The sequence below is a fragment of the Mobula birostris genome, chromosome 13, assembly GCF_030028105.1.
Source record: "Mobula birostris isolate sMobBir1 chromosome 13, sMobBir1.hap1, whole genome shotgun sequence".
NCBI lineage: Eukaryota > Metazoa > Chordata > Chondrichthyes > Myliobatiformes > Myliobatidae > Mobula > Mobula birostris.
In genome coordinates, this window is record NC_092382.1 from 31,876,118 (window position 1) to 31,903,992 (window position 27,875).

The 27,875-nt window shown below is 46.3% G+C and overlaps 1 protein-coding gene across 1 annotated transcript in view; it reads right to left on the reverse strand.

The window, feature by feature from the left end:
- Positions 1-16,272: 16,272 nt before the first annotated feature.
- LOC140207877 (cell adhesion molecule CEACAM3-like) overlaps positions 16,273-27,875 on the reverse strand; it is a 39,678-nt gene continuing 28,075 nt past the window's right edge. The window contains exons 6-13 of the mRNA XM_072276422.1: positions 23,520-23,795; positions 23,115-23,372; positions 22,738-22,861; positions 22,262-22,317; positions 21,796-21,860; positions 20,629-20,670; positions 18,183-18,226; positions 16,273-17,811 (exon numbers count right to left, since the gene is read on the reverse strand). Coding sequence (XP_072132523.1) covers positions 17,808-17,811; positions 18,183-18,226; positions 20,629-20,670; positions 21,796-21,860; positions 22,262-22,317; positions 22,738-22,861; positions 23,115-23,372; positions 23,520-23,795 — 869 coding nt within the window. The 3' untranslated portion in view covers positions 16,273-17,807. The remainder of the gene's footprint in view (positions 17,812-18,182; positions 18,227-20,628; positions 20,671-21,795; positions 21,861-22,261; positions 22,318-22,737; positions 22,862-23,114; positions 23,373-23,519; positions 23,796-27,875) is intronic.

A 27,875-nucleotide genomic window follows, 5' to 3' on the forward strand; every position in this document is an offset into this window, starting at 1 on the left:
GATTATGATCTCAAAGAGAGTTTTTCTCACCCACCGTCATGAACAGAAAGAGAGAGAGTAAAGTGAACGTCATCCAAGCGATCCGGAGAGAGCAGGGCCTGTCTCTGTTACAATGAGAGAGTGAGACGCATTTCCTGGTCACCGTGACTGATTTCGAGAGTCCTGATCTGAAAAGCCGGAGCTGATTGGATCGCACAGCGAGAAGGCGGAGATTGAACGAACATAAAACGCTGCAGAAACAGGAGGCTATTCAGCCCTCGAAATTCTTCATTCTCTATATGGGTTAGTGCTCGGTCCTGACATTCGGGCTGTGTTCAGACCCTGCATGAGAATCGCCTCGATAGGACATACCAGACTTTCGCCTGGTGAATCTGTCTTGCACTGCCTGAAATGCTTGTGAACAGCATTTCAAATCAGAATCAGAATCAGGCATCGTGTCATTGGCATATGTCGTGAGATTTGTTACTTTGCAGGTGCAATGCATTGCATTTATTAACAATAAAAAAACATATAAATTATCATAATTCTCATTCGTAAGGCCAGAGATGTTGTGGGGATGGAACTGGACTCTCTGACGGTGGTGTCTGAAAAGAGGATGCTGTCCAAGTTGCATGCCATCTTGGACAATGTCTCCCATCCACTACATAATGTACAGGTTGGGCACAGGAGTACATTCAGCCAGAGATTCATTCCACCGAGATGCAACACAGAGCGTCATAGGAAGTCATTCCTCTCTGTGGCCATCAAACTTTACAACTCCTCCCTTGGAGGGTCAGACACCCTGAGCCAATAGGCTGGTCCTGGACTTACTTCCTGGCATTATTTACATATTACTATTTAATTATTCATGGTTTTATTACTATTTAAATATTTATGGTGCAACTGTAACGAAAACCAATTTCCGCCAGGAACAATAAAGTATGACAATGACTATGAAATAAATAAACTGAGAGAAAAAATAAATCATGGATAAACGCATCGAACCTAGCCAGAATAATGACAGAATACCTATGTCCTCAGGACAAAAAGGCAAAGCCAATCTGAAAACAACACTTTGTCACAAAACTGACACAGGAAAATATATATGAACCATGAGCAATGATCACAACAGCGACGGCGCAGGGACCTACCTGCAAATTAACTGTAATTGTGCAGGTACGTCATTACATCAAATTACATTCAGTATTACTTATTACAGGAACAACACGCCATCCCGATTTCTGTTGGAAATGGAACAGACAACACCGGGGATCAGCCGCAGACGTGCCAAATATTGTCACCAGTCAGAAACTCTTCCTGCCCAGTCAATCCCCAATGCTGACTCTAGATGGCGCAATGGGATCGATCATGTGCACACAGGACAAGGCTGCGCCATCGAGCCAGTCAGCAACTTTGGCAGCGGAAATTATATCTGTCAGTTTGAGAGCAAAGTAACCGTCACACACAGCAGCCTTTCACTGAAGTTTCTGTCTCTTCTCCGCTTCAATCGACCGCTTACACGTCGAAGTAGGTTTATTTTGCAATTTCCGCGATGTGCGCTTCTGTCCACTATGGAGAAGGGAAACAGATATAACGGAGGGTTTGAAGTGATTTATTTAAAAGTCAATTTACCAGAAATTTGAAATATACATTTTAGCAATGTAGCGAACAATGTTCGAAGTTTGCCGGAGCAGAGAGAACAGGGTAGAAAACTGAGGTTAAAGTAATGGCGAGCCGTGTCTGTTCATCACCCTCAGTAACCGGGGACATGATTGTAAGCAGCTTCCTCAAATCCGTTCTGCATAACAACAGCTTTAGTTGACTCCAGAAGTTTTGAGAAGTAGATATGTTTCTCAGAATTCAGAGTCCTGAGCAGCGCCGATCTGACTTCACGAAGTTAAGTTTACCATCCGCAGCCGCTTTACACACTGAAATGATCTATCATTTAGCCGGTTGCAATGTTTTGAGCAAAATGACTTTCAGGAGTAATAACAGAAAACGCTGGAAGCACTCAGCATGTCGGATCGCCCCAGTGAAAGGAGGGCAAGAGGTCAACATCCCTGTACAGGGCGTGAATGTGAACGTGAATTGACCTTCACCAGAGGGGGAGTGAAACGCGGCCGATGGGATTTATCAACCAATTCAACAATCAGTTGGCTGAGTTGTGCCTGGGATGTGCTTTCCTTGGAGAGAGTACAGAGGAGATTTCCGGGGATGATTATGGGAATGAAATCGTTAGCACTGTCATAAGGGCGGTGGGTGGCAACGGACCCAAGTGCAAGGCACAGACACTGAAGCACTAGGGACAGGACTAGGATACAGGGCGATGGCAAGAACATGGACAGGAAAACGAGGAACCTGGAACAGGACTGAACAGGAGAGCTAGGAGCCCGGGCTTGGACTCCGAGCCAGAGACTGGACAAGGACAGAGTACCTGGGCCTTGATCTGGCTCAGACCCCAGAACTAGGCAAGGACAAGAACTGGCAAGCAGGGAGGACGAGGCTGGAGTCTCAAGGCTTGAGGCTAGAGATTAGAGGCCAGGCTTGGCAGGAGGCAGGAGGCTGGAGTCTTCCGGCTTGAGGCTAGAGGTTAGAGACGTGGCTTGGCTTGGCAAGAAGCTACAAGATAGAAATTTGGCTTGGCTTGGCAAGAGGCTAGAGGCTAGTGGCTGGAGTCATCAGGCTTGAGACTAGGCAGGAGACAAGGCGAGGCTTGGCAGGAGGCTGGAGGCAGGAGCCTTGAAGCGAGGCTGGAGACTGGAGGCAGGAGACTTGAGGCGAGACTGGCGGCTGGAGGCCGAAGACTTGAGGCGAGGCGAGGCGGGAGGCTGGAGGCAGGAGAGTTGGGGCGAGGCGAGGCTGGAGGCTGGAGGCAGGAGAATTATGGCGAGTCCAGCCTGGAGGCTGGAGGCAGGAGACTTGAAGCGAGTCGAGCCTGGAGGCTGGAGGCTTGATACTTGAGGCGAGGCGAGGCTGGAGGCTGGAGGATGGGGCAGGAGAGTTGAGGCGAGGGGAGGCAGATGACCTGAGGCGAGGCGAGGCTGAAGGCAGGAGACTTGAGGCGAGGCGAGGCTGGGCTCCTCCTGGGCAGGGTGCGGATCACGTGGGCAGGGCGCGGATCACCACCCGACGGAGACAAGGGACAGGAAGTGACTGAACCAATCCCAGGTAACGGCAAGACGGCCTGAATTACCTGGGCGGAGACAAGGGATAGGATGGGAACTAGGTACAGGGTGGCTCCAGGACAAGACAGGAAAACAAGGCAAGGCTTCAGGCAAAGCAAGGCAAGATGAGAACTTCAGGCTAGGCGAGAGTTGCAGCAAGACAAGGCGGGGCTCCAGGCGAGGAAACAGAAGGCAGAGGAAGGGATACAAGGAGTAAGGACAAGAACAATCCAGCAGCTCGCCCTGGTCTCTGGAGGTATTTATGCAGCCAGCCCCAACTAGCATCAGCTGCCTTAATTAGTGTTTAACAGGAACAAAAACAGTGTAGACAGGAAAACCTGGAGCAAGGGTCGATGGACCGGACCATGAACCGGAATACGGACTTCACGGACGGAACATGACAAACACATGAGGAGCTTTCTGCAGCTTTGGGCCTGTACACACTGTAATTTAGAAGTACGCGGGGACATTTCATTGAAACATACCGAGTGTTGAAAGGTCGAGATATTGCGTATTTTGAGAGGATGTTTACTCTGGTGGGATTTTGCAGAACAAAAGGGCACAGTGTCGAAATTGAGGGGCCGCCCTTTAGAACAAAAGAAAGGGGAATATGTTTTTTTAGCCTGAGAGTAGTAAATCTGTGGAATGCTCTGCCACAGTCTGCGGTGCAGGCCAAGGCCTGCTTATATTTAAAGCGGAAGTTTTCCTTTCCTGGCCGGCGAGGGCATCAAAGTATATGGTGGGAAGGCAGCTGTATGGGGTGGAGTGGAATCCTTGATCGGCCATGATGGACTGGCGGAGCAGACCCCATGGGTGGGATGGTCCAATTCTGACGTCACGGCTTCTGGTCTTCTGGTCTTCTGGAGCCAGAGCTGGAACATAGAGAGTCCTTCATCTCCGTCCCGTCCATGCGTATTGATTAGTTATTATTATCCTGTCTTTCGTTTATTATTTCCACAGTTTATTCTCTTTTGCACACTGGTTGAACACCGAGTTGGAGCGGAGTTTCACTGGTTCTGTTGCGGTTATTATTCCGTAGATTTACTGAGAATGCCGCAGGAAAATGGACCCCAGTGTTGTATCTGGTGACATAAATGTGCTTTGATAGGACCAAACGGAGCAAAGAAAAACAGCCACCGTGAGATGTTGTTGAAATCTCCCCAGAATCATGGAGTGAGGCAGAAATCAGGGCCTGAGAGTGAAGATGTCGCAGACTCCCCCTGGGTCGACTGAAAAAGGCGCCCATGTGAGTTCGCATCCGAGACATGAGTGGATCACTACAGACAAATGAGAGAAGCGCCCTTTTAGCGGGCGCCTCCAGAAACACGGTTGGTCACCCCCTCGTTAACAAACCAATGGACTCAGCAGTGAGAAAGCCGCCTTTAGCCGGCTCAGTACGTCCTGCGTCGATGTGACTTGGGACCCACCAGACCGGGAGAGCCCGAATGTTTCAACCATCTGCCCCCCAATTTCTGCGACTACTGTGTAAATGCTGTCCACTTGTAACTCCCCGTCAACAGGGAATAACAGTTAGGACACTGCATACAATAAAAATCTAAAATTTATGAATGCCGACTTAAGGAAACAGTTATTCAAGAAGAAACAAAGGAAACGAATACAATAGAAGTGGCCATTATAACTAAACCAGTCAAATGGGCACAAAGTTTTAGCTCAGATCATCCAAGAGGTGGCACTGTCCCTGTACTCACGGCGCTGGCTGATACTTCCGCTTCAAATTGTCGCCGTAACCTACGGAAATGGCCGACGCGCATTGTGAGCATTTATACCTGTGCGTTGGTGAGTCTGCGTCGTTCGGTAATTCGGGCACGCCACGCATGCGCACACACCTGCCCGTGCAAGCCTTAATGTTCATGGTAGTCTTTCTAGGGTAAACAAGTTTACAGCGAACGTCTTTTTCTGTAAAAGGGAAAAGTGTCCTCCATAATTTCGGAGGCCTGTTCAGCTTTACGGAAAGCATTGCAGCCAGAGTTCCTTCCCTGCTCTTCAGTCGCCCAATGGGAAGCGACGGCAGCGTAGGAGGAAATGCGATGCTACCAAGCGGACCAATCACAGTCTTTGCGGTCTGCGTTGCCGCGATGTGCAGTTACATTTTGGGAAAGGTGCGCGTCAGGCTCCCGAGAAAGTCCGCGTCGTCGTACCTAGTGGGTCGATTTGACGCGGAGAATAAATTAACATTCCGGTTGGATGGAGACCTACCGCTGGTTCTCTCGGCCTTACTCTCTCTTCATCACCCGCCGAAGAAGCCATCGTCCCGTTCATTTAGTGTCAGTCAGCAAAGCTCCCCGCCCAGCTTTCTCAACAACTGTCCACCATCCTGATTGACTGAGCGGACATTCCTGTGACAGTGACCCGCAGGAATGAAGAGCCAAAGAACAGGCGCTGAGAAGGACAACCCCGCCATCCCGAGAGAGCAGCGCCTGTGTCTGTTACACTCAGAGACTGAGCCGCACTTCCTGGTCTCCGCGCCGGATTACTGCAGCCCGTCATCTGACAAGGCGGGGCTGAATGGGTCGCCGAGCGAGAACGAGTCGAGGGGAATGAACGAACCTAAAACGCGGAAGAAGGAGAAGGCCGTTCCGTCCTCGCTCCTCTTATTTCATCCTCTACCAGCTCCCATGACATTTTTCTGAATACTACTTACCTGCCAGATAGATAGACTGGTGAGTGATGCCGCACAGCAAGACAGCGAGACGAAGGAATGTACTGTGGACTTCACGAAGGAGAATTCAAGCGAACAGACACCCGTCCTCCCGGAAGTGGAGAGCAGCTTTAAGTTTCTTGGCGGGAGCTTCTGAGAGGATCTCTGTTTGGCCTCAGATATTTATAATTTCACAAAGAAAGGCACATCAGCGGTTGTATGTTATGAGGAGTTTGAAGAGATTTGACATGTCACAAAAGACGAGAACATGTCTACAGACGCAGGGTGGGGAGTATTCTGACTGCTTTCACACGCGGCTGGTAGACGGCATCGTCAGAGATTGCAAAGGGTCGTGGACTCGATCACATCCGTCAGCGGCTCTGGTCTCCACATCACGGAGTCACAGAGTCAAAGCACAGCGCAGTACAAAAACAAGCGCTGCTATCCATCTCGTCCGTGACAAACCATTTATCGGAATAGTCCCATCGACCTACAGCTGGAACATAGATAGCCCTACATTGCCTTGCATAGAGTCTGTCTGTCTACTGCTAGTCAGTCCCTCCGCAACCATCACCCCGATCCCTCTGAGTCAGGGCGGAGAGGTCCCGGAATATCTTCAACATTTATTGGGGAGAGGATGTTACATAAAGTAAAGTTTACCACTCTCCCAGTTCCTCATTCTGCACAACATTTAGTCATAAGGCGTTGATTGCCTTTCAATTCTCCACCTTCTACCAGGCTCTGGGTCAACACCAACCGTCTGGCTGAGAGGTAAAGGTGATACCGGTGGAGAATTTTGACAGTCTTACTTCCGTCTTCTGTCATCACCCGGAAAACTGAAATCTCCTCTGCAGTCCATCATAAATGCCGTTATAAGCTCCATTTTTATAAGATCTTGTGTGCACCGGAGACCTTCATATTGCACAGTTTCAGTGGAGGCGTGGTCAATAAAATCCGGATCCTCACCATTTCTGGTCGAACTGTACACTTACAGACAAACGAGTGAAATTCTCTTTTACCAGGCTGCTCCGGAAACTCGGCTCGTTAACAGGCCAACTGAGTCAGAGGGGAAAAAAAAATAAAACAGCTTTCGCCAACTCCGTTCGTCTACGGTCGACAAGAGTTGAGCCCCGCCAGACCCGGAGATCCGGGATGTTTACATGGAACATAGAACATAGAATAGTACAGCACGGTACAGGCCCTTCGGCCCACAATGTTCTGCCGACGCTCAGACCCTGTCTCCCAAATGAGCCCCCACCTTAGATTCCTACATATACCTGTCTAGTAGTCTCTTAAACTTCACTAGTGTATCTGCCTCCAGCACTGACTCAGGCAGTGCATTCCACGCACCAATCACTCTCTGAGTGAAAAACCTTCCTCTAATATCCCCCTTGAACTTCCCACCCCTTACCTTAAAGCCATGTCCTCTTGTATTGAGCAGTGGTGCCTGGGGAAGAGGCGCTGGCTATCCACTCTATCTATTCCTCTTTTTATCTTGTAGACCTCTATCATGTCTCCTCTCATCCTCCTTCTCTCCAAAGAGTAAAGCCCTAGCTCCCTTAATCTCTGATCATAATGCATACATTCTAAAGCAGGCAGCATCCTGGTAAATCTCCTCTGTACCCTTTCCAATGTTTCCACATCCTTCCTATAGTGAGGTGACCAGAACTGGACACAGTACTCCAAGTGTGGCCTAACCAGAGCTTTATAGAGCTGCATCATTACATCGCGACTCTTAAACTCTATCCCTCGACTTATGAAAGCTAACATCCCATTAGCTTTCTTCACTACCCTATCCACCTGTGAGGCAATTTTCAGGGATCTGTGGACATGTACCCCGAGATCCCTCTGCTCCTCCACACTACCAAGTATTCTGCCATTTACTTTGTACTCTGTCTTGGAGTTTGTCCTTCCAAAGTGTACCACCTCACGCTTCTCCGGGTTGAACTCCATCTGATACTTCTCAGCCCACTTCTGCATCCTATCAATGTCTCTCTGCAATACTTGACAATCCTCTACACTATCTACAACACTACCAACCTTTGTGTCGTCTGCAAATTTGCCAACCCACCCTTCTACCCACGCATCCATGTCGTTAATAAAAATCACGAAAAGTAGAGGTCCCAGAACAGATCGTTGTGGGACACCACTGGTCACAATCCTCCAATCTGAATATACTCCCTCTACCACCACCCTCTGCCTTCTGCAGGCAAGTCAATTCTGAATCATCCTGGCCAATCTTCCCTGGATCCCATGCCTTCTAACTTTCTGAATAAGCCTACCATGTGGAACCTTGTCAAATGCCTTACTAAAATCCATATAGATCACATCCACTGCACTACCCTCATCTATATGTCTGGTCACCTTCTCAAAGAACTCTATCAGGCTTGTTAGACACGATCTGCCCTTCACAAAGCCATGCTGACTGTCCCTGATCAGACCATGATTCTCTAAATGCCTTGAGATCCTATCTCCAAGAATCTTTTCCAACAGCTTTCCCACCACAGACGTAAGGCTCACTGGTCTGTAATTACCCGGACTATCCCTACTACCTTTTTCGAACAAGAGAACAACATTCGCCTCCCTCCAATCCTGCGGTACCATTCTCGTGGACAACAAGGACATAAAGATCCTAGCCAGAGGCTCAGCAATCTCTTCTCTCGCCTCGTGGAGCAGCCTGGGGAACATTTCGTCAGGCCCCGGGGACTTATCTGTCTTAATGCATTTTAACAACTCCAACACCTCCTCTCCCTTAATATCAACATGCTCCAGAACATCAACCTCACTCATATTGTCCTCACCATCATCAAGTTCCCTCTCATTGGTGAATACCGAAGAGAAGTACTCATTGAGGACCTCGCTCACTTCCACAGCCTCCAGGCACATCTTCCCACCTTTATCTCTAATCGGTCCTACCTTCACTCCTGTCATCCTTTTTTTCTTCACATAATTGAAGAATGCCTTGGGGTTTTCCTTTACCCTACTCGCCAAGGCCTTCTCATGCCCCCTTCTTGCTCTTCTCAGCCCCTTCTTAAGCTCCATTCTTGCTTCCCTATATTCCTCAATAGACCCATCTGATCTTGCTTCCCAAACGCCATGTATGCTGCCTTCTTCCACCTGACTAGATTTTCCACCTCACTTGTCACCCATAGTTCCTTCACCCTACCATTCTTTATCTTCCTCACCGGGACAAATTTATCCCTTACAACCCGAAAGAGATCTGTAAACATCGATCACATGTCCATAGTATATTTCCCTGCAAAAACATCGTCCCAATTCACATCCGCAAGTTCTAGCCTTATAGCCTCATAATTTGCCTTTCCCCAATTAAAAATGTTCCTGTCCTCTTTGATTCTCTCTTTTTCCATGATAATTATAAAGGCCAGGGAGCGGTGGTCACTGTCCCCCAGGTGCTCACCTACTGAGAGATCTGTGACCTGACCCGGTTCATTACCTAGTACTAGATCTAATATGGCATTCCCCCTGGTCGGCCTGTCCACATACTGTGACAAGAATCCATCCTGGACACACTTAACAAACTCTGCCCCATCTAAACCCTTGAACTAATCAGGTGCCAATCAATATTAGGAAAGTTAAAGTCACCCACGATAACAACCCTGTTATTTTTGCACCTTTCCAAAATCTGCCTCCCAGTCTGCTCCTCTGTATCTTTGCTGCTACCAGGGGGCCTATAGAATACCCCCAGTAGAATAACTGCTCCCTTCCTCTTCCTGACTTCCACCCATATTGACTCAAAAGAGGATCCTGCTACATTACCCACCTTTTCTGTAGCTGTACTCGTACCCTGACCAGTAATGCCACCCCTCCTCCCCTTTTTACGCCCTCTCTATCCCTTTTAAAGCACTGAAATCCAGGGATATTGAGAAACCATTCCTGCCCTGGCGCCAGCCAAGTCTCTGTAATGGCCACTACATCATAATTCCATGTATGTACCCAAGCTCTCAGTTCATCACCTTTGTTCCTGATGCTTCTTGCATTGAGGTACACACATTTCAGCCCTTCTACCTTACTGTCTTTACACCGTTTATTCTGCTTCTCTTTCCTCAAAGCTTCTCTGTATGTTAGATCTGGCTTTACTCCATGCACTTCCTTCACTGCTCTATCGCTCTGGGTCCCATCCCCCTCGCAAATTAGTTTAAACTCTCCCGAACCATGCTAACAAACCTACCTGCAAGGGTATTGCCCCCCCCCCGCAGCCAATCTGTACAGGTCCCACCTTCCCGAGAAGAGATCCCAATGATCTAAAAATCTAAAACCCTGCCCCCTGCACCAACTCCTCAGCCACGCATTCAACTGCCATCTCCTGCAATTCTTACCATCTCTGTCACGTAGCGCTGGCAGCAATCCTGAGAACGCCACCCCTGAGGTCCTGTTCTTCAGCCTTCTGCCTAATTTCTGCCTAACCACTCGCGCCCCAATCTGAGCGAATACTGTGTCCACTTGCAATTATGCGTCGGTAGGATATAACAGATTGTACAATGTAGACATTTATAAGAAAGGCACATTTATAATAGGCATATTTTTGGTTAAATTCAACTTAACCAAAGAGTTCTTAAAGAAGAAAGAATAAGATAAAAACAAGAGGAGCGATTAGAATTAAATCATTCAAATGTGCAAAAAGCTGTTGCTGAGATCTTCGAGAAAGCTGGAGTGCTTGTACTTACAGCATCAACTCCTATTCACCAGACACCGACAGAACCTCTCATCCGGGACGCCATCGAATCGTCCATTCCTTGAGATCTCCCTGTCCCCCAGCGGATGCCTTCCCGTGTCCATTACTTGTGATTTCCGGCAACTGAAGTCACCTCGTCACTTGACGGCGCTCAGCTGCATCCTCAATTACGCAGGAGCCCAAATTCATTATCTAGCATCGAGTCTGTCTTTCCACAGCTCGTCCCACCCTCCGCAAGTCAGCTTGGAGAGGTTTCTGAATATCTTCAACATTTATTGGGTTGGGTGGGGGGCGGGGTTGCATAAAGTGACGTTTATCACACCCCCAGCTCCTCATCCTCTGATTCAACGAGGCATTTAGTGATTAGGTCGCCTACAAGCTTCTCCGTTGGTCGTCTTTCTGTTATACCATTCTGCAAGAGCTTTCCTACTAGTTCTACGGTAAATACCAGTCTCTGGGTCAACGCGTACCGTCTTGCCTGGAGGTAAAAAGCGATTCATTGGAGATTTTGAAAGAATCTTTCCCATCTTCTGGAATCACCAGTAAACTGTGAAAACGTCTCTGTAGTCTATAATAAACCACGCATCTTTCAAGAATTGATGGATTCTGGCACTGTACCGGGCGGCTGGAAAATTGAAAAGATATTCCGCGATATAAGACGGTAGGAGGCAGCAGAAAGGAGACGATAGACCTGTTAGCCTGACATCAGTGGTTGGAAAGTTATTGTAATCGATTGTTTGGGATGAGATACGGAGTACCTGTAGGGACATGACAAGATAGGCCAAAGCCAGCATGGTTTCCTGAAAGGAAAATCCCGCCTGAGAGACCTACTGCAATTCTTTGATGAAATTAACAGCAGGGTAGACAAGAGAGATGCGGTAGACCTGGTTTACTTAGATTTTCAGAAGGCCTTTGACAAGATGCTACACATGAGGCTGCCTAGCAAGATAAGAGCACATGGAGTGACAGGGAAGTTTCTAGCATGTGTGGACCATGGGCTGATCGCAGAAGACAGAGTGAGAATAAACGAATCCTTTGGTCATGTACTTTGGTGGAAGAAACAAACAGGCAGACGATTATTTAGATGGGGGGAGAATTCAACATGCAGAGATGCAAAGGGTCTTGCTGCTCCTTGTGCAAGATACCCGAAATATGAACCTCCAGGTTGAGTCGGTTGAAAAGAAGGAGAATGCAATATTGGCCTTCATTTCTGGAAGTATAGAATATAAGAGCAGGGATGTGATGATGAGGCTCTATAAGGCACTGGTGAGATCACACCGTGAGTATTGTGTGCAGTTTTAGGCTCCTTGTTTTAGAAAAGATATACTGACATTGGAGAGAGTTCAGAGAAGATTCACGAGAATGATTCCAGAAATGAAAGGGTTACCGCATGAGGAACCTCTGGCACCTCTTAGACTGTATTCCCTGGAGCTCAGGAGAACGAGGGGCCAGGGGGTGGGGGATGGGTGATCTCATAGAAACATTCCGAATGTCAACAGGCCTGAACAGATTAGATATGGCAATGTTATTCCCCGTGGTAGGCGACGACTTCTGGATTGCAGGACGTCCATTTAGAACTGAGAAGCGGAGAAATTACTTTAGTCAGATCGTGCTATATCTGTGGAATTCGTTGACTCGAGCGGCAGTGGAGGCCAAGTCATTGGGTGTATTTAAGAGAGAGATAGATATATTCTTGATTAGCCAGGACATCAAAGGGTATGGGGTGAAGGCATTGGAGTGGGGATAACTGGAATAATTGGAACAACACATGATTGAATAGCGGAGTAGACTCGATGGACCGAATGGCCTACTTCTGCTCCTATATCGTATAGTCTTATGATTTTATTATGGTCTAATTGCAACGTAAGTGATTACAGACTCACGACCTATTGTTTAACAGGTAGAATTCTGCCTCCCAAGCGCCTGATTTCATTGCAGACTTCCTAAAACCCTATTGTGAATCAACCCAAATGTTCCCCAGCTTATGGGCCAACAGAAAGAAATAGTTTGCACGACAAATGAAGCCTGTTGGAGTTATCCACCTTTGGCATGATCGATTGGTATCTGCTCTTTACCGAAAGGCAGTATCACCTGATCATCTACCCTGCTGGCTTCGATTGTACCCTCATGGAAACGACAGACGTGTTACCTCAAAATAATGCATCCACGTATTTAAGGTTTGGGTACCAGGGTTATTACATACAGTATATGGCAGAAAATGGTTATCCATCTAAAATTTCAGCATTTACCCTGAATCCGTGACCTCTATTGTAGTCTCACCAAAAGTGCCAACTAACAATTAGCCTCTCTCTATCGCTGATAATTCTGCATACTTCCAATAAACCTCCGCTCTAACCTCTCAATTGTGATAGTGCTCTAATTGTTCAATTGTCGCATTGAGCAGTCCGGAAAATCGAGCAGATGCCGCTAACAAATCACTAATCATCTTCCGAAAAGGTTATTGTGGGTATAAGACTGAATGTCGACTGCAGGCCTCGTTGTACATATTTATGAACTAATAACTGTAACGAGGTGGACTTTGGATGGAATTAAAAATCCAAACAAATCATGTTTTCCGACCTGAAATCGCATTGTCAGCTTGTGGATTAGTTGTCAATGTAGTTTGATCTCTGTTCAGAATTAAATATTAACTTTAGGTTTTTATGATGCCCACAGGATGACTTTCAAAGTTCTCCCTTAGTAACTTTATCACTGCTGATAAATATCCAGTAGTGAATTTGTAATCTGGGCTGCTTCAGCGAAGTTTCGCAAGATGTCTCATTTTTTTTTTTATTTTATCGCTTGAGAAATAAACAGACAGGTTAATCTATAATCGGACGCCATGCGATTCAGCTGAGGAGAGAAACGGCATGTGGAAGGGAAATGGGAGAATTACTTTTCTGCCAGAAGTACAGATTAAGGTGGAGGTTTATGAGATGCACATCCAAATTTGGCAGTATAAAGCGAATGGCCAGATGAACTTATGAAATACCAGGTCTAGGAATGTTGTGGAGCTCGGCCTGGAAACTGGGTTTCACCAGACAATTTAATTAGGACAGACACGGACAATATGAAACGAATACCCCACTTCCATGTTGTGTGACGCTGTAATTTAATGGCTGATCTCATGCGGTTCTGTGATAGTTGTCGCGAAGGAATTTAGCCTACGTGTTTTACTGGTTTAAAATCTACTTGTATGGAAGAATATTTACTTATGGGAAAAAATAACCAGTCACGGAGTATCGCTGAAAAGGTAATGGGCAGAATGATTCGTAATTAATTTGCCTGCAATAAACTTCCTCGCTTTGAGAGATGGCAATGCAGAGAAGTTAAGTGGACAAGTTTGGAGTTGAGAAACTTCAATGTCGTCAAAATATGGGATTGTCCAGCACACATTGGAGACTGTGTAAACGTTTTAGAGAGATGGATCGATAAATAGGGTGAGATAGATAGAGTGAGAGAGACAGAGAAGAACGAGATGGGGGGGGGAGGAGAATTAGGGTTAGGGTTACTGATACTGATCCTGCCCTACACGAGTGTCAGGGCGCAATATTGGGGTTAGTGCTGACGCTTTGCAATAGGGACGCACCTTTTCCTGAAAGATCGACGGCAGTCGGAGGCCTCTGTCCTCGAGGGATCTCTCCGTGTCTCTCCCAATGGTGTCAGCGATTCGGCTCGAAGTCGAATAAGCCACGCTGCAGATTGAAACATCCAAACAGTGAGGTTTTGGCCGGTGGTCAGGAACAAGAGGGTGTGACTCCCACTGAGGTGGGTAGTGGGATTGGAGAGACAGTGCTGGAGGAGCCTCAGCCCTTCAGCCTGTCCAATAGGACTGAGATCTTTGCTCCCAGTTTGGAGGAGAGTAGGGGCTGAAGGAAGGATGCGCAACCTAACCGTGGCACCGCAGATCAGCGTGCCATTCATGACGGGAGAGAACAGAAATGTAGTGGTAATTGAGGATAATGCAGCAAGAGCAATAGACAGAGTTCCCTGTCGCGGGGACAGAGCGTCGCCAAAGCTCTGTTGCCTGCCTGGTGTCCGGGTGCGGGACCGTTTCCATCCAGCAAAGGAATTTGCAGTGGGAGGGAAAATATCCCGTTGGCCTGGTCCATGTGGGTAGCAGCGACTCAGGCAGAACGAAGAAGGGTTTTCTACTGAGCGTTTTTGGGCAGCTGGGGACTAAAGTAAAAAACAGAAACGAAAGGGTGGTAATATCTGCATTAGCACCAGAGCCACGGCAAATTGGCAGAGGGCCAAGAAGATTGGAGAGTTAAATGCGTGACTCGAGGATTGGTTTGGAAGAGGTAGGTTTGAATTCATGGGGAACTGGTACCGGTATTGGGAAGGAGAGACCTGTACCAATGGGACGGGATGCACTTGGAATCTAGCAAAAGAGAAAATTCTGGATGGAGATACAGCAAAAGCAAAAGATAAAACAAGGGAAATGTAAGAGTGGAGTGAAGACAAGTCAAGTGCGAAAGGGAAAATAACAAAGTTTAAAAGATTTCAATAGTGTAATGAGTGTAAGGGGACTTTTTTTCCTGAATGTCCGTCATATTCTAAGCAGGGTCAGTGAAATTTTGGCACAAATAAGTACAGAGGGGTATGATTTAGTGGCCATTACAGAAACGTGCTGTAGGGTGAAGGGGATTGCGAATTCAATTTCCCAGGATATCAAGGAATAAGGAAGGATAGGCAAGAAGGTAAGGGAGCTGAGGCAGGGCTCTTAGATAAAGATATCATGGCGATTGTGAAATATGATAAACGATCTAAAGAGCAGAAGGTTAAATCCATCTGGGCAGAGATTAGGAATTGTAAAGTGAAAAAAATCATTGGTGGGAGTTTTCTATCGGCCACCGATAGACGAGAGAAATATCTAAGGCATGTGAAAATGGAACAAGAGTTATCATGGGGGATTTTAACTTGTGCGTAGATTGGGTGAATCAAGTTAGTCGTGACAGAATTGAGGAGGACTTCACAGAATGCATTCGTGATGTCTTTCTTGAACAGTAGTAGAGCTACTGGGACTTGATGTTACAATCCCTATGGTAAGTTGTTGAGAAGGAGGGAGAGGTATAACGCTTCAATCTATCACCCACAAAGAAACTGATCCATCAGGCAGGCGCGGTATGGATTCAGAAAAGGCAGGCCCCGTTTGACGAACCTACTGGAGTTCTTTGAGGATTTAACGAGCGCAGTGGATAGAGGGGAACAAATGGGTGATAGTTACTTGGATTTCCAGAAGGCGTTCGATATGGTGCCGCATAAAAGTCCTATCCATAATGGAGGGGTGCACAGTGTTGGGGGTGGTGTATCAGCATAGATAGAAGATTGGTTAACTAGAGCAAAGCAGAGAGTTGTGATGCGCGGGTGTTACGCTAGTTAACAATCAGCGGTGAGCATTTTCTTACCCTGCAGGGGTCGGTGCTGGTCCCACAGATGTACACGATGTACATTAACGATGTGGAAAAGGGCACAGAGTGTAATGTATCTAAGTTTGCTAAGTGGGTGGAAAGCGGATCCCCCTGGAATAACGCAACCAACAGGAATTCTGCAGTTGCTGGATATTCAAGCAACGCACTTTGATGTGTGCCTCCTGGAATAACACACGCATTCCACGAGGTATAGCTATAGACATGTTACAGATGACACCGAAATTGACTTTGAACTCCGGATCGACTGGTGCTGTAATAGAATACAACTGAATAGATCTGAATTGATTTGACTTGAGTTTATTACTTACATCCCTCACATACATGAGGAGTAGAATATCTCACGTTATATCTCCGTCTAAATATGCAATGTGTAATTTATAGTAATTTATACTAAATATTAAGTACAACAGGATAGTCATTATAACGGAAATAAAGCTGCATCCGCATGAATTAATCAGTCTGAAGGCCTGGTGGAAGAAGCTGTCCCGGAGCCTGTTGGTCCTGGTTTATATGCTGCGGTACCGTTTCCCGGATGGTAGCAGCTGGAACTGTTTGTGGTTGGGGTGACTCGGGTCCCCAATGATGCTTCAGACCCTTTTTACACACCCGTCTTTGGAAATGTCCTGAATCATGGGAAGTTCACATCTACAGATGCCCTGGGCTTGAAACATGGAGGCCGATTGGTCGAGCCAACAGTGGACGGTAATGTCTATGGCCGCCTTCAGTTTCAGCTTCCGACTATCCTTTGGCAGCATCATGCTGGAGGAGTGATCCGATTTTCCAAATGGGCGGCGAAGGAGCGCTTTGTAAGCGTGGCGGAGAGGAGAGTAGCAGTTTCGAGTGCGCTATTTCTCCGTGAGCTCACCTGGATGTGTTGACAAAGCTTCGGAGAGACTTTATACAGTCACGGTCTATTAAGGTCTCCGGCGACGATGAAGGCGGCCTCCGGGAGTGCAGTCTCCAGGGTGCTGATGGTCTCGTACAGTTCCTCGAGAGTCAGGTCAGTATCAGCCTGCGGAAGAATATACACCGCTGTGATAATAACAGCCGTGAACTCCTAGACAGCCAGAAATGAAAAACACAGCAACTCCTGGTACTCTGGATCAGGGATGGCAAAAGGCCTTGATATTATTGAATGGCGGGGCAAGCTCAATGGGCCGGATGGATAACTCCTTCTCCTATTTCTTACGGTCTTATGTCATCGCGATATCAATGCTCTTTTCACGTTCATGGTCCAGGCCAGGATTTTATAATTCTTTGTTCACAGCAATGCCTTATCATTCTTTACAATGCTCCTTGATCGAAAATGAAGAACAAATGAACAATGTTGATTTGCTAGTCATTTACCAAGCGCTAACGCTGAGTATGCATCTTCAAATCATTGGGAAATCACTTCTCCTCCCCGTGCTCGAATTGCCACCACTCAGCCCGAATGAGCTTCTGCCTCCGTGACACTTAGTGAAGGTGGGACGGGAGTACTCGGAAGGTGACGCGGTATTCAGTGAGCGAAACCTATACTTTGCTAATAGGAAACTCCGAAAAACACCTGCCCATGATGTGGATGAAGAGTTTATAGAGAGCATATCGCACCAAAATGTTGAGAGGGCAGCTGCCTGTGGCAGTGTGACGGTGCCAAGTATGGGATGTAAGGAGTCTGGGTTGAGGTGAGAGAACTAAGCTTCTACGATGCAAATCAGTCAAAATCTTCAGTGATGTCTCCGGCGTCAAGCTGTGAGCGCGCACTAGAAATCTAACACAGACATTGATTTAAAATGGCAAAGAAATAGTCAGAGACGTTTTCAGTAAACATCCTCGATGGTTGTCTTTCTGATGTGTCCATCCACGTCCCAACCATCCTCTTCCATTCACCAGTGACGTCACCTGCGGAAACAATACACAACTCATGTTGACTCCGCAGCAACCCGAAGGAGTTGCTGTTGGTGAGCAGAAAGACGAGCGGTGCTTTCTCAATCCGTGTCAAACACCGTGACAAAGCAACCTTGCATACAATTTACATATTTCATATGACCAGGGCCCCATGAAAATTGCTCGCTTGATTATCAATATATCGCCTCTCAACGCCTCCTGATTCCAGTCCTACACTGTTACATGTACGTATATTGCTAATCACAATGTGATATGTGCACGGGAACGATCATATATCCTGCACGACTCACAGTCTTGAACGTTATGGATACGTTTCTTTTGTAGCTAACATTTTACATCGAGAGCCGAATATTCTGTTCACTTACCTCTTCAGATCACTGTAAACAGATCGTTCGCCCAGATTCAGTTCCTGTTAAGGTGAGCAAATCGTCAGGATTAGCAAAAAATATTGTCAAAATCAGGACGTGGTAGAGGATAATTGGAAGAATATTGGAAAGGACCTGTCCGTATTTAACAAACTGTCCCTGAAAGAACCGCGGAACAACCAGACCATGATGGAGAGAGGATTTTCGGAGACACGCAGTTATTAAAAATTGCAGGAGGAACCAGACTTCCATGAGTCTCCAGGAGAAGACGCAGGAGAGGATTTAATCAATTCCTGACATGGAGCCCACTCCTCCATTTTATCATGCCTGATTTACTGTCACTCTCAAACCCATTCACCCGCCTTCACTCTGTAACATTCGGCGCGATCAACGCTTCATAACAGAGAACATTGGTCTCCACAGCCATAAGAGACAATAAATAGCTCAGATAAAACACGCTCTTTCTAAAGATATTCCTCCTTATCTCCGTTCCAAAGGGCGTTCATTGTACACTTAGGCTGTGCTCTTTGGTCCGAGACACTCCTGCAATTAGAGATATTTTCTCCATGTCCAGGCAATATAGGTCCTTTAATACTCGAAGTTTTAAGGATCATTCTCCCAAACTGCAGTGTGTAGAGGACTCAGAGTCATTAAACGCTCTACACACGTTTACGCTTTCACCCCTGAGATTATCTCGTTAATTTCCTCCAAAGCCAGCCCGTCCTATCTCAGAAAAGGGCTCCAAAACTGTTTAAAATACCCGGAATGGGATCTGACAAAAGTCTTTAAAATCCTGAGAATCGCATCCTTTGGTTTTTATGATCTGTACCTGTCAAAATGAATGCTAAATTTGCATTTCCTTCCTTATCACTGACTCAACATGAAAGTTAGGCTTTCAGCAATCGTACACGACAACTCCAAAGCTCATTTTCACATGCGATTAATAAATTAAATCTATAAATAAAACGTATACTGATTCTCTTTTGGAAAATAGACTCCGGCTTCACTCCTTCTGTCAAAGTGCACGAACCAATGCTTCTATGTGCTGGGATTTATTTGCCCTTTTTTGTCTGTTCCTCTCATTGTTCCAACTCCTTCTACATACCCGCTGCTTCCAAAGTCCTGAACACTCCCTGCAACTATCTCTCTATCGTTCCCAATCCTGGCCACAAATCCCCCAACTCTGTTGTCGAGATTATTGACTGAAAACGTGGAAACAAGCGGCCCAACACCGACACCCGCAGAACGGCATTGTTCATCGGCAGCCCAAGAGAAAATATCCCATTCATTTCCGCTCTTCCCTTCATTCTAGTCAGCCAAACCTCTGTGCATGCTATTTCTGCCATCTAATACCATAGGCTCTGATGCTCAGTGGCCTGATGTGCGTCACCTTGTCAAAGGCCGTTGGAAAATCGTCAAACACCGTCTGACTCTTTTTTCTCGATCACGCATGTGATTTCCTCCAAGAAACCCGACAGCATTGTCAGGCACGATTTTAGCAGGGGCAAACATTGCTGCCTTCGACCCGTTTCATCTCGTGCCTCCAACTATCCCGAAACCCCTTCTTTCATCGTGCAATCTAAGGCCATCTTGTCATTTGAACCCCAGTCTTCATGAAGAGCAGAGTGATATTTCCAGTTTTCGAAAACAATTAAACAATAATTTGAAGCTTGGGACAACAGTGCTAATTTCTCTACTCCCTCTTCAGCAGCCCATTTCATAAACCTGGCGTGCTGCTCATCTCCTACATTTTGTCCAGGTGACTATTCTAACTTCTTTCATTTCAGCTTCCCATGAATCTTAAACAACAGGTGCAGGAGTAGGCCATTCGGCCCTTCGAGCCAGCGCCACCATTCACTGTGATCATGGCCTATCATCCACAATCAGTATCCAGTTCCTACCTTATCCCCATAACCTTTGATTCCGCTATCTTTAAGAGCTCTATCCATCTCTTTCTTGAATGCATCCAGAGACTTGGCCTCCACAGCCTTCTGGGGCAGAGCATTCCACATATCCACCACTCCCTGGGTGAAAAAGTTTTTCCTCAACTCCGTACTAAATGGCCTACTCCTTATTCTTAAACTGTGGCCTCTGGTTCTGGACTCATCCATCAGCGGGAATATGCTTCCTGCCTCCAGCGTATCCAATCCCTTAATAATCTTATATGTTTCAATAAGATCCCCTCTCAGCCTTCTAAATTCCAATCTTCCCCTTATAACAGTGACTCTAGTCACTTGCGTGTGCTGACACTGACAGATTAATGGTTTGCTCAAAAGAGCGCACTAACACAAAACATTTCATGAGTTTATCCGCCATATCTGTGGCTCCCATTGCTGACCCTTCGAATTCCTTTTTGCTGTCGAAAGTCTCACTTCAGGGGCTTGTTTCTTACTGTGCGAAGTGAAAGCAATTACTTCAGAAAGGATGGCGCAAATATTCCCCTTACCATGTAAATCGAGCTTTCATCTTGTGCATTGTTACTTGTGCCCTGCAACAAAGAAGGTGTACATTTCTATTGTGACGTTTACCCAAGTGCACAGCAATTGTACTCTGACTCTCTACATGTAAACCCTGAGGATATCAATGTTCACATTCATTGGTGCTTGGAGATAAATTGCATCGTTCGCTGTTCGACGCACTGCGTGTTTCTTATTCAGTGTGAGAGCAATATGTTCTCCCTGCGACATCAGGAATGCTTCTGAAAGTCATTGAACCATTCGTCAATGCTCAGTCACACAGGAGAATGACAGATATGACTTGAGGAGCAATTCGCCTTCAAAACCATTCCTCTTGAGACATTTCTCTTAAACGCTCACACAGATCACTGTTGATCACAGACAGAAATATGCAAACCTGACCACGGCTTCACTCTGTGTGTGATTGTGGAGTCTCCGCCTTTACTCACATCGATCGCACATTATAAAGGACTCTTTCATGAAATATATTACAAGAAAGGTAAGTTTTTTTTGTATCGCACATGAATTATAGATTCTGTGGAATTCCGTGGAAGTTTCTGCAGATGCTGGAAACTCAGAGAAACACACCCAGAATGCTGACGGAACTCAAAGTGTCAGGCAGCATTAATCGAATTTACTAATCGGTTTACGTTTTGCGCCGAGACCCTTCTACGGGGCTGGGAAGGGGGCAGAAAGTCGCCGGAACAAAATGGATACGAGGGGAAGGAGAACCAGCTGGGAGCTGAGAGGCGAGGCCTGATGATTGGGGATAAAGAAAGGCTGCAGAAAAAGTAATCCGATTGCAGAGGCCATCGGAGAAGGGGAAGAAGGAGGGGCACCGTGGGAGTCGATGGACAGGTGAGGAGTAGAGATAAGAGGCCAGGGTGGAAAATTGAAGAAGAGGGAAGTGAACAGAAATACCGGCGGGGGAAGGTCGATTTTCATGCAATCTGGATTGGGTCTATTTTGTGTAATATGATCCTGTTGTTTCTCCATTAACTGAACATGAGATCCGGGATCGATCATTCAGGAACTTATTAAATGCCCAGTCAGTTCCGAAGGGTCTGATGGACACCACCGCTCGCATTATTGACGTTCTTAGCTTCCCTTTGCAAAAAACAATGACTGAGATCATGGTCATAACACAAGCACCCAACCTGTTCATTGCTTCGGAAGTTTTCGTAGGTTCGCGGTGCGTTCGCGGTCTTTGTATCCGAGGTGCCTGTCAGAACAAAAGAGATATGTCACAGCGGCGAAGAGCATCAGGAACTATTGTTCAGCAACAACAGACTTCAAAGCGACCACTAAACAGACCGCCATTACTAGCATCAGCTTTCTTCACACCAATCGCCAGAAACATGAAGTGAGGGCCGTTATTGATCAATGTGAAGAGATATTAAGTTGTATAAACGACCATTCCATCCTTCCGCTGATATTGTAATCTTGAACAGAAAATTCTAACTAATTTAATTGGAAAACTCAACCGCAAATGTCGGATTATTCATGACCATTCGCTGAGATGAAAACCTCCAGCCTCCGAGCACTATCAGCTCCCGTATTTAAATCAAATGTTCAGATTTCCATGGGCTCAGTAACAGAACAGTTGAAACGGAGTTCACTCACTCTTTCTTCCGGAATCGATGGCCGTCTCATATTGGGATTGTGGTGCATTTTTGATCCTGAACAAACAGAAACAAAAGGGAAAACATGAATTCGACGGGAAGTTACTTCCCTGCACGGATACACCAAATAGAGCGGTTTCTATAATTCCATTTTGTTCTCTTTAGTTATTCCTTCATACTGTTCCGATTATCGGATGCTCGATTCCAGTGCTACTCGATCTCAGCGACATTGACCATAATGGGTTAAGCAAAGAAAATTGCTTTGGCCTTTTTGACAGATATTCCTTTTCACATAACTATTGCTGAACGCAAACCTGTTTCAGACAAATATTCAAATTTCAGGCAACCAACTTTGCCGTCAAGACGGAATGCTGATTCTGTCCACAAATGGCCCTTCAATCGAGCAAAAGTCGTTTTTGCATAAATCCTCAAGCAATTATTGAAGTAGAAACGAGATTCGGAGAGAAATGCGTTTACCCGCCCGTTTTCCTTGCGATGAACCATCCACTGGCTCCTCCGATCAGCCCCACGCCAAGTAAACCAAGTACAATGCCCACGATTGCGCCAGGGGTGAGGGTGATATTGTCAACTGCCTTTGGTGCTAGCAAAGAAAACAAACGTAAACTTTGCATTGCAAAAACACATCTTCTTCAGAAATGAATATTGATCCACGCTGCGGAGTATTCTGGCCGCTGGTCTCGAAATTGATTCAATTTAAATTACGGATAATTTTATTCTGGCAAGCCATTTAGAGGGAAGAGTGGAGGTACGGCATGAGGAGGGCGTGAGAGGGAAATGGTTTGTGTCTTTGATCAGCGGGTTTACATGGATGAATAAGAGACACATTCACTCACCTTGTGCGGTAACATGGACAGTGAGGTTGCTGTTCCTGTTGGTTACGCCGTTAGTAACCCGGCATGTATAACTCCCAACATTAACAGAGCTCACCGACACAAGGGTGAGTTCCTGCCCTGTGTGCAGGAGATTGTTCCCGTTGTACCATGCATATATACCCCAGGGGACTGACAGAGCAAAGCAAGTTAATGTCAGGTTTGACACCATATTGGACAGAACTGGACGCTCCGGTACAATTCTGATCATCTCTGGTCCATCTATAAAATGAAAAAACATGTTGATCAGACAAATCCTGGTGGATCAGGGATGTTCTGACTTTCTCTGGTCATCTCTACAATGAGAACATGTGTTGATAACTGTAATATCCGACACAAATGAACGCCAGTGCTTAACTGTGTACTTACAGTAAACTTGAAAGTAGGTCTCTCCAGAGCCACTGCTGAATGGGTTGCTGGCGATGCACTTGTACGTCCCTGCGTCGTTTCTGTTAACACTGATTATAATCAGTTTCGCCTTGTCGGAAGATGTAAATATTCTACTGTTTTCCCGGATGGGTTGGTTATCCTTGAACCATCTCCGTGTCTGAACAGAGCCCGACGCGTCACAGCTCAGTGCGATGGTATCAAGATTTTCCAGGGGAGTGGAATCATTGGTCACCACAGTAACCCCGGTCACTGGCTCTGTAAATACAATTAAATGCAAATAATTTTGCACTTGCTTTTATCTACAACATGTACATGCTTCGTGGATCCAGAACTTGCTTGCCCACGAAAGGATGGGGTATAGCATCGCTTCCTCTCTGACAATCCACATTAGCTTACCGCAATGATGGTTGCTTAGCCCACTGACGCACCTTCTCTCCACCCACGGCTGTGTGACCGGGCACAGGCCATATTCTATCCATAAAATTGCCAGTGACGCAACTCTTGCTGACAGAATTTGAGATGTTGACGAGGAGGCATACAGGGGCGAGATAGATCAGCTTACTGACTGGTGTGGCAACCATTACCTTGTACTCAACTTCACTGACGCGAAAGAATAGATTTGGACGTTATGAATCGAGGCACACACACCAGTCTTTATCCAGCAAGACGCAAGAACAAGTTTGCGATGCTGAGGTTTTATAAGGCGCTGGTGAGGCCTCCCTTTGAGTACTGTGAACAGTTTTGGGCCGATCATTTGAGAAAAGATGTGCTGGCATTGGAGAGGGTCGAGAGGAGGTTTGCAGGGATGATTCCAATAAAAGGGTTACCATATGTGGAATGTCTGATTGCTCTGATCAGTACTCACTGGAATTCAGAAGGATGAAGAGGCACCTCATTGCAATATTCCGAATGTTGAAAACGCTAGACAGAGTAGATGGGAACAGCATGTTTCATATGGTGGGAGAGTCTAAGACCAGAGCCACAGCCTCATAACAGAGGGACGCCCTTTCAAAGCAGAGATGCGGTGAAATTCCTTTAGCCAAATGGTGGTGAATTTGTGGAATTTGTTGCTACGGGCAGCTGTAAAGGCCAGCTCATTGGGTGTATTTAAGGCAGAATTTGATAGTTTCTTGTTTGGACACGGCATTAAAAGTTACTGGGAGAAGGCCGGGAACTGATGTCAAAGAAGAGATAAAAAAAGGATCAGCCATGATTGAAAGGTGGAGCAGACTGGATGGGCCAGATGGCCTAAATTTGCTCCTACGTCTTATGGTCGTTTGGATGTCCTGTGACTGTCAACCACACTGAGGATCTATCCTGGGCCCAATATATTGATGCAGCGGCCGTTTTTCATCGGAAGCTTGAGACAGACACTCGCAAAGTTCTACAAATGTACCGGGGGGACAATTCTAACTGTTCGCAGGACGTTCTGGTCTTGGACCCAGCACGTAAGTGTAATTGCGAAGATTGCATGACAGCGTCTTTACTTCCTTAGGAGACTGCGGAGATTCGTCATGACGTCCAAAAGTTTGACAACTTCTATACATGCGTAATGCTGACTGTGTTGACCTGCTGCCTCACGGCCTGGTATGAAGGAAATCAATGCCTTCGAATGGAACATCCGACAAAAACTATCGGTAAAGCCCTCCCAACCACTGGGCGCATTTACTTGAATTGTTTTTTAGAGGAAAACAGCATCCATCATCAAATATCCACACCACCCAAGAATTCACACAATGCTGGCATCAGGTAGAAGTTACAAGAGCCTCAGGGCTCGCTCCCCAAGGTTCAAGAACAGTTACTAATCTTCAGCCATCAGGCTGAATCAGCTTTGATCAAATAGAATAACCATACTCATTCGCCCATCCAGTGATATGTCCCCACAACTAGTTATCTCATTATTTTTAATTATTTATTTATATTCGTATTTGCTAGTCGTCTTGTTCACTGTCGTGGATATTTCATTCACCCTGTTATAGTTACTAATCTACAACTTTATAAGTAAGGCCAAGCGCTGCGAAGGGCAGTTCTGACATCCGGAGAGAGCAGCTGCGATCTCTGTTACATAGAACATAGAACATAGAATAGTACAGCACAGTACAGGCCCTTCGACCCACAAAGTTGTACCGACCCTCAAACGCTGCCTCTCATGTAAGACCCCAAATTAAATTCCTCCATATACCTGTCTAGTAGTCTCTTAAACTTCACTAGTGTATCTGCCTCCACCACTGACTCATCAGTGCATTCCACGCATCAACCATTCACTGAGTAAAAACCCTTCCTCTAATAACCCACTTGAAATACCCACCTATTACCTTAAAACCATGTCCTCTTGTATTGAGCACTGTTGCCCTGGGGAAGAGGCGCTGGCTATCCTCTCTAACTATTCCTCTTATTATCTTGTACACCTCTATCATGTCTCCTCTCATCCTCCTTCCCTCCAAAGAGTAAAGCCACAGCTCCCTTAATCTCTGATCACAATGCACACTGTCTAAACCAGGCAGCATCCTGGTAAATCTCCTCGGTACCTTATCCAATGCTTCCACGTCCTTCCTAAAGTGAGGCGACCAGAACTGGACACCTCACTATAGTCCAAGTGTGGCTTAACCAGAGTTTTATAGAGCTGCATCATTACACCGCGACATTTAAACTGTATCCCTCGATTTCTGAAAGCTAACACCACATAAGCTTTCTTAACTACCCTATCCACCTGTGAGGCTACTTTCAGGGATCTGTGGACATGTACACCCAGATCCCTCTGCTCCTCCACACTACCAAGTATCCTGCCATTTACTTTGTACTCTGCCTTGGAGTTTGTCCTTCCAAAGTGCACCACCTCACACTTCTCCGGATTGAACTTCTCAGCCCACTCCTGCATCCTATCAATGTCCCTCTGCAATCTTCGACAATCTTCTACACCATCTACAACACCACCAACCATTGTGTCGTCTGCAAACTTGCCAACCCACCCTTCTACCCCCACATCCAGGTCGTCAATAAAAATCACGAAAAGTACAGGTCCCAGAACAGATGCTTGCGGGAAACTACTAGTCACAATCCTCCAATCTGAATGTACTGCCTCCACCACGAACCTCTGCCTTCTGCAGGAAAGCCAATTCTGTATCCACCTGGGCAAACTTCCCTGGATCCCATCCCTTCTGAATTTCTGAATAAGCCTACCGTATGGAACCTTGGCAAATGCCTTACTAAAATCCATATATGTCACATCCACGCACTACCATCATCTATATGCCTGGTCACCTCCTCAAAGAATTCTATCAGGCTTGTTAGACACGATCTGCCTTTAACAAGCCATGCCGACTGTCCCTGATCAGACCATGATTCTCTAAAACCCAGAGATCCTATCTCTAAGAATATTTTCCAACAGCTTTCCCACCACAGACGTAAGGCTCACTGGTCTATAATTACCCGGACTATCCATACTACCTTTTTTGAACAAGGGGACAACATTCGCCTCTCTTCAATCCTCCGGTACCATTCCCGCGACTACGAGGACATAAAGATCCTAACTAGAGGCTCTGCAATCTCTTCCCTCGCCTCGTGGAGCAGACTGGGGAATATTCTATCAGGACCCGGGGACCTACCCGTCCTAATGTATTTTAACAACTCCAACACCTCCTCTCCCTTAATATCAACATGCTCCAGAACACCAACATCACTCATATTGTCCTCAGCATCATCAAGTTCTCTCTCATTGGTGAATACCGAAGAGAAGTATTCATTGAGGACCTCGGTCACTTCCACAGCCTCCAGGCACATCTTCCCACCTTTATCTCTAATCGGTCCTACCTTCACTCCTGTCATCCTTTTTTTCTTCACGCAGTTGAAGAATGCCTTGGGGTTTTCCTTTACCCTACTCACCAAGGCCTTCTCATGCCCCCTTCTTGCTCTTCTCAGCCCCTTTTTAAGCTCCTTTCTTGCTTCCCTATATTCCTCAATAGACCCAGCTGATCCTTGCTTCCTAAACCTCATGTCTGCTGCCTTCTTCCACCTGACTAGATTTTCCACCTCACTTGTCACCCATAGTTCCTTCACCCTGAGGAAGGTTATCTTCCTCACCGGGACAAACTTATCGCTTACATCCCGCAAGTGATCTCTAAACATCGACGACATGTCCATAGTACATTTCCCTACAAAAACATCATCCCAATTCACTCCCGCAAGTTCTAGCCTTATAGCCTCATAATTTGCCCTTCCCCCATTAAAAAAATCCTGTGATCTCTGATTCTATCCTTTTCCATGATAATGCTAGAGGCCAGGGAGCGGTGGTCACTGTCCCCCAGATGCTCACCGACTGAGAGATCTGTAACCTGA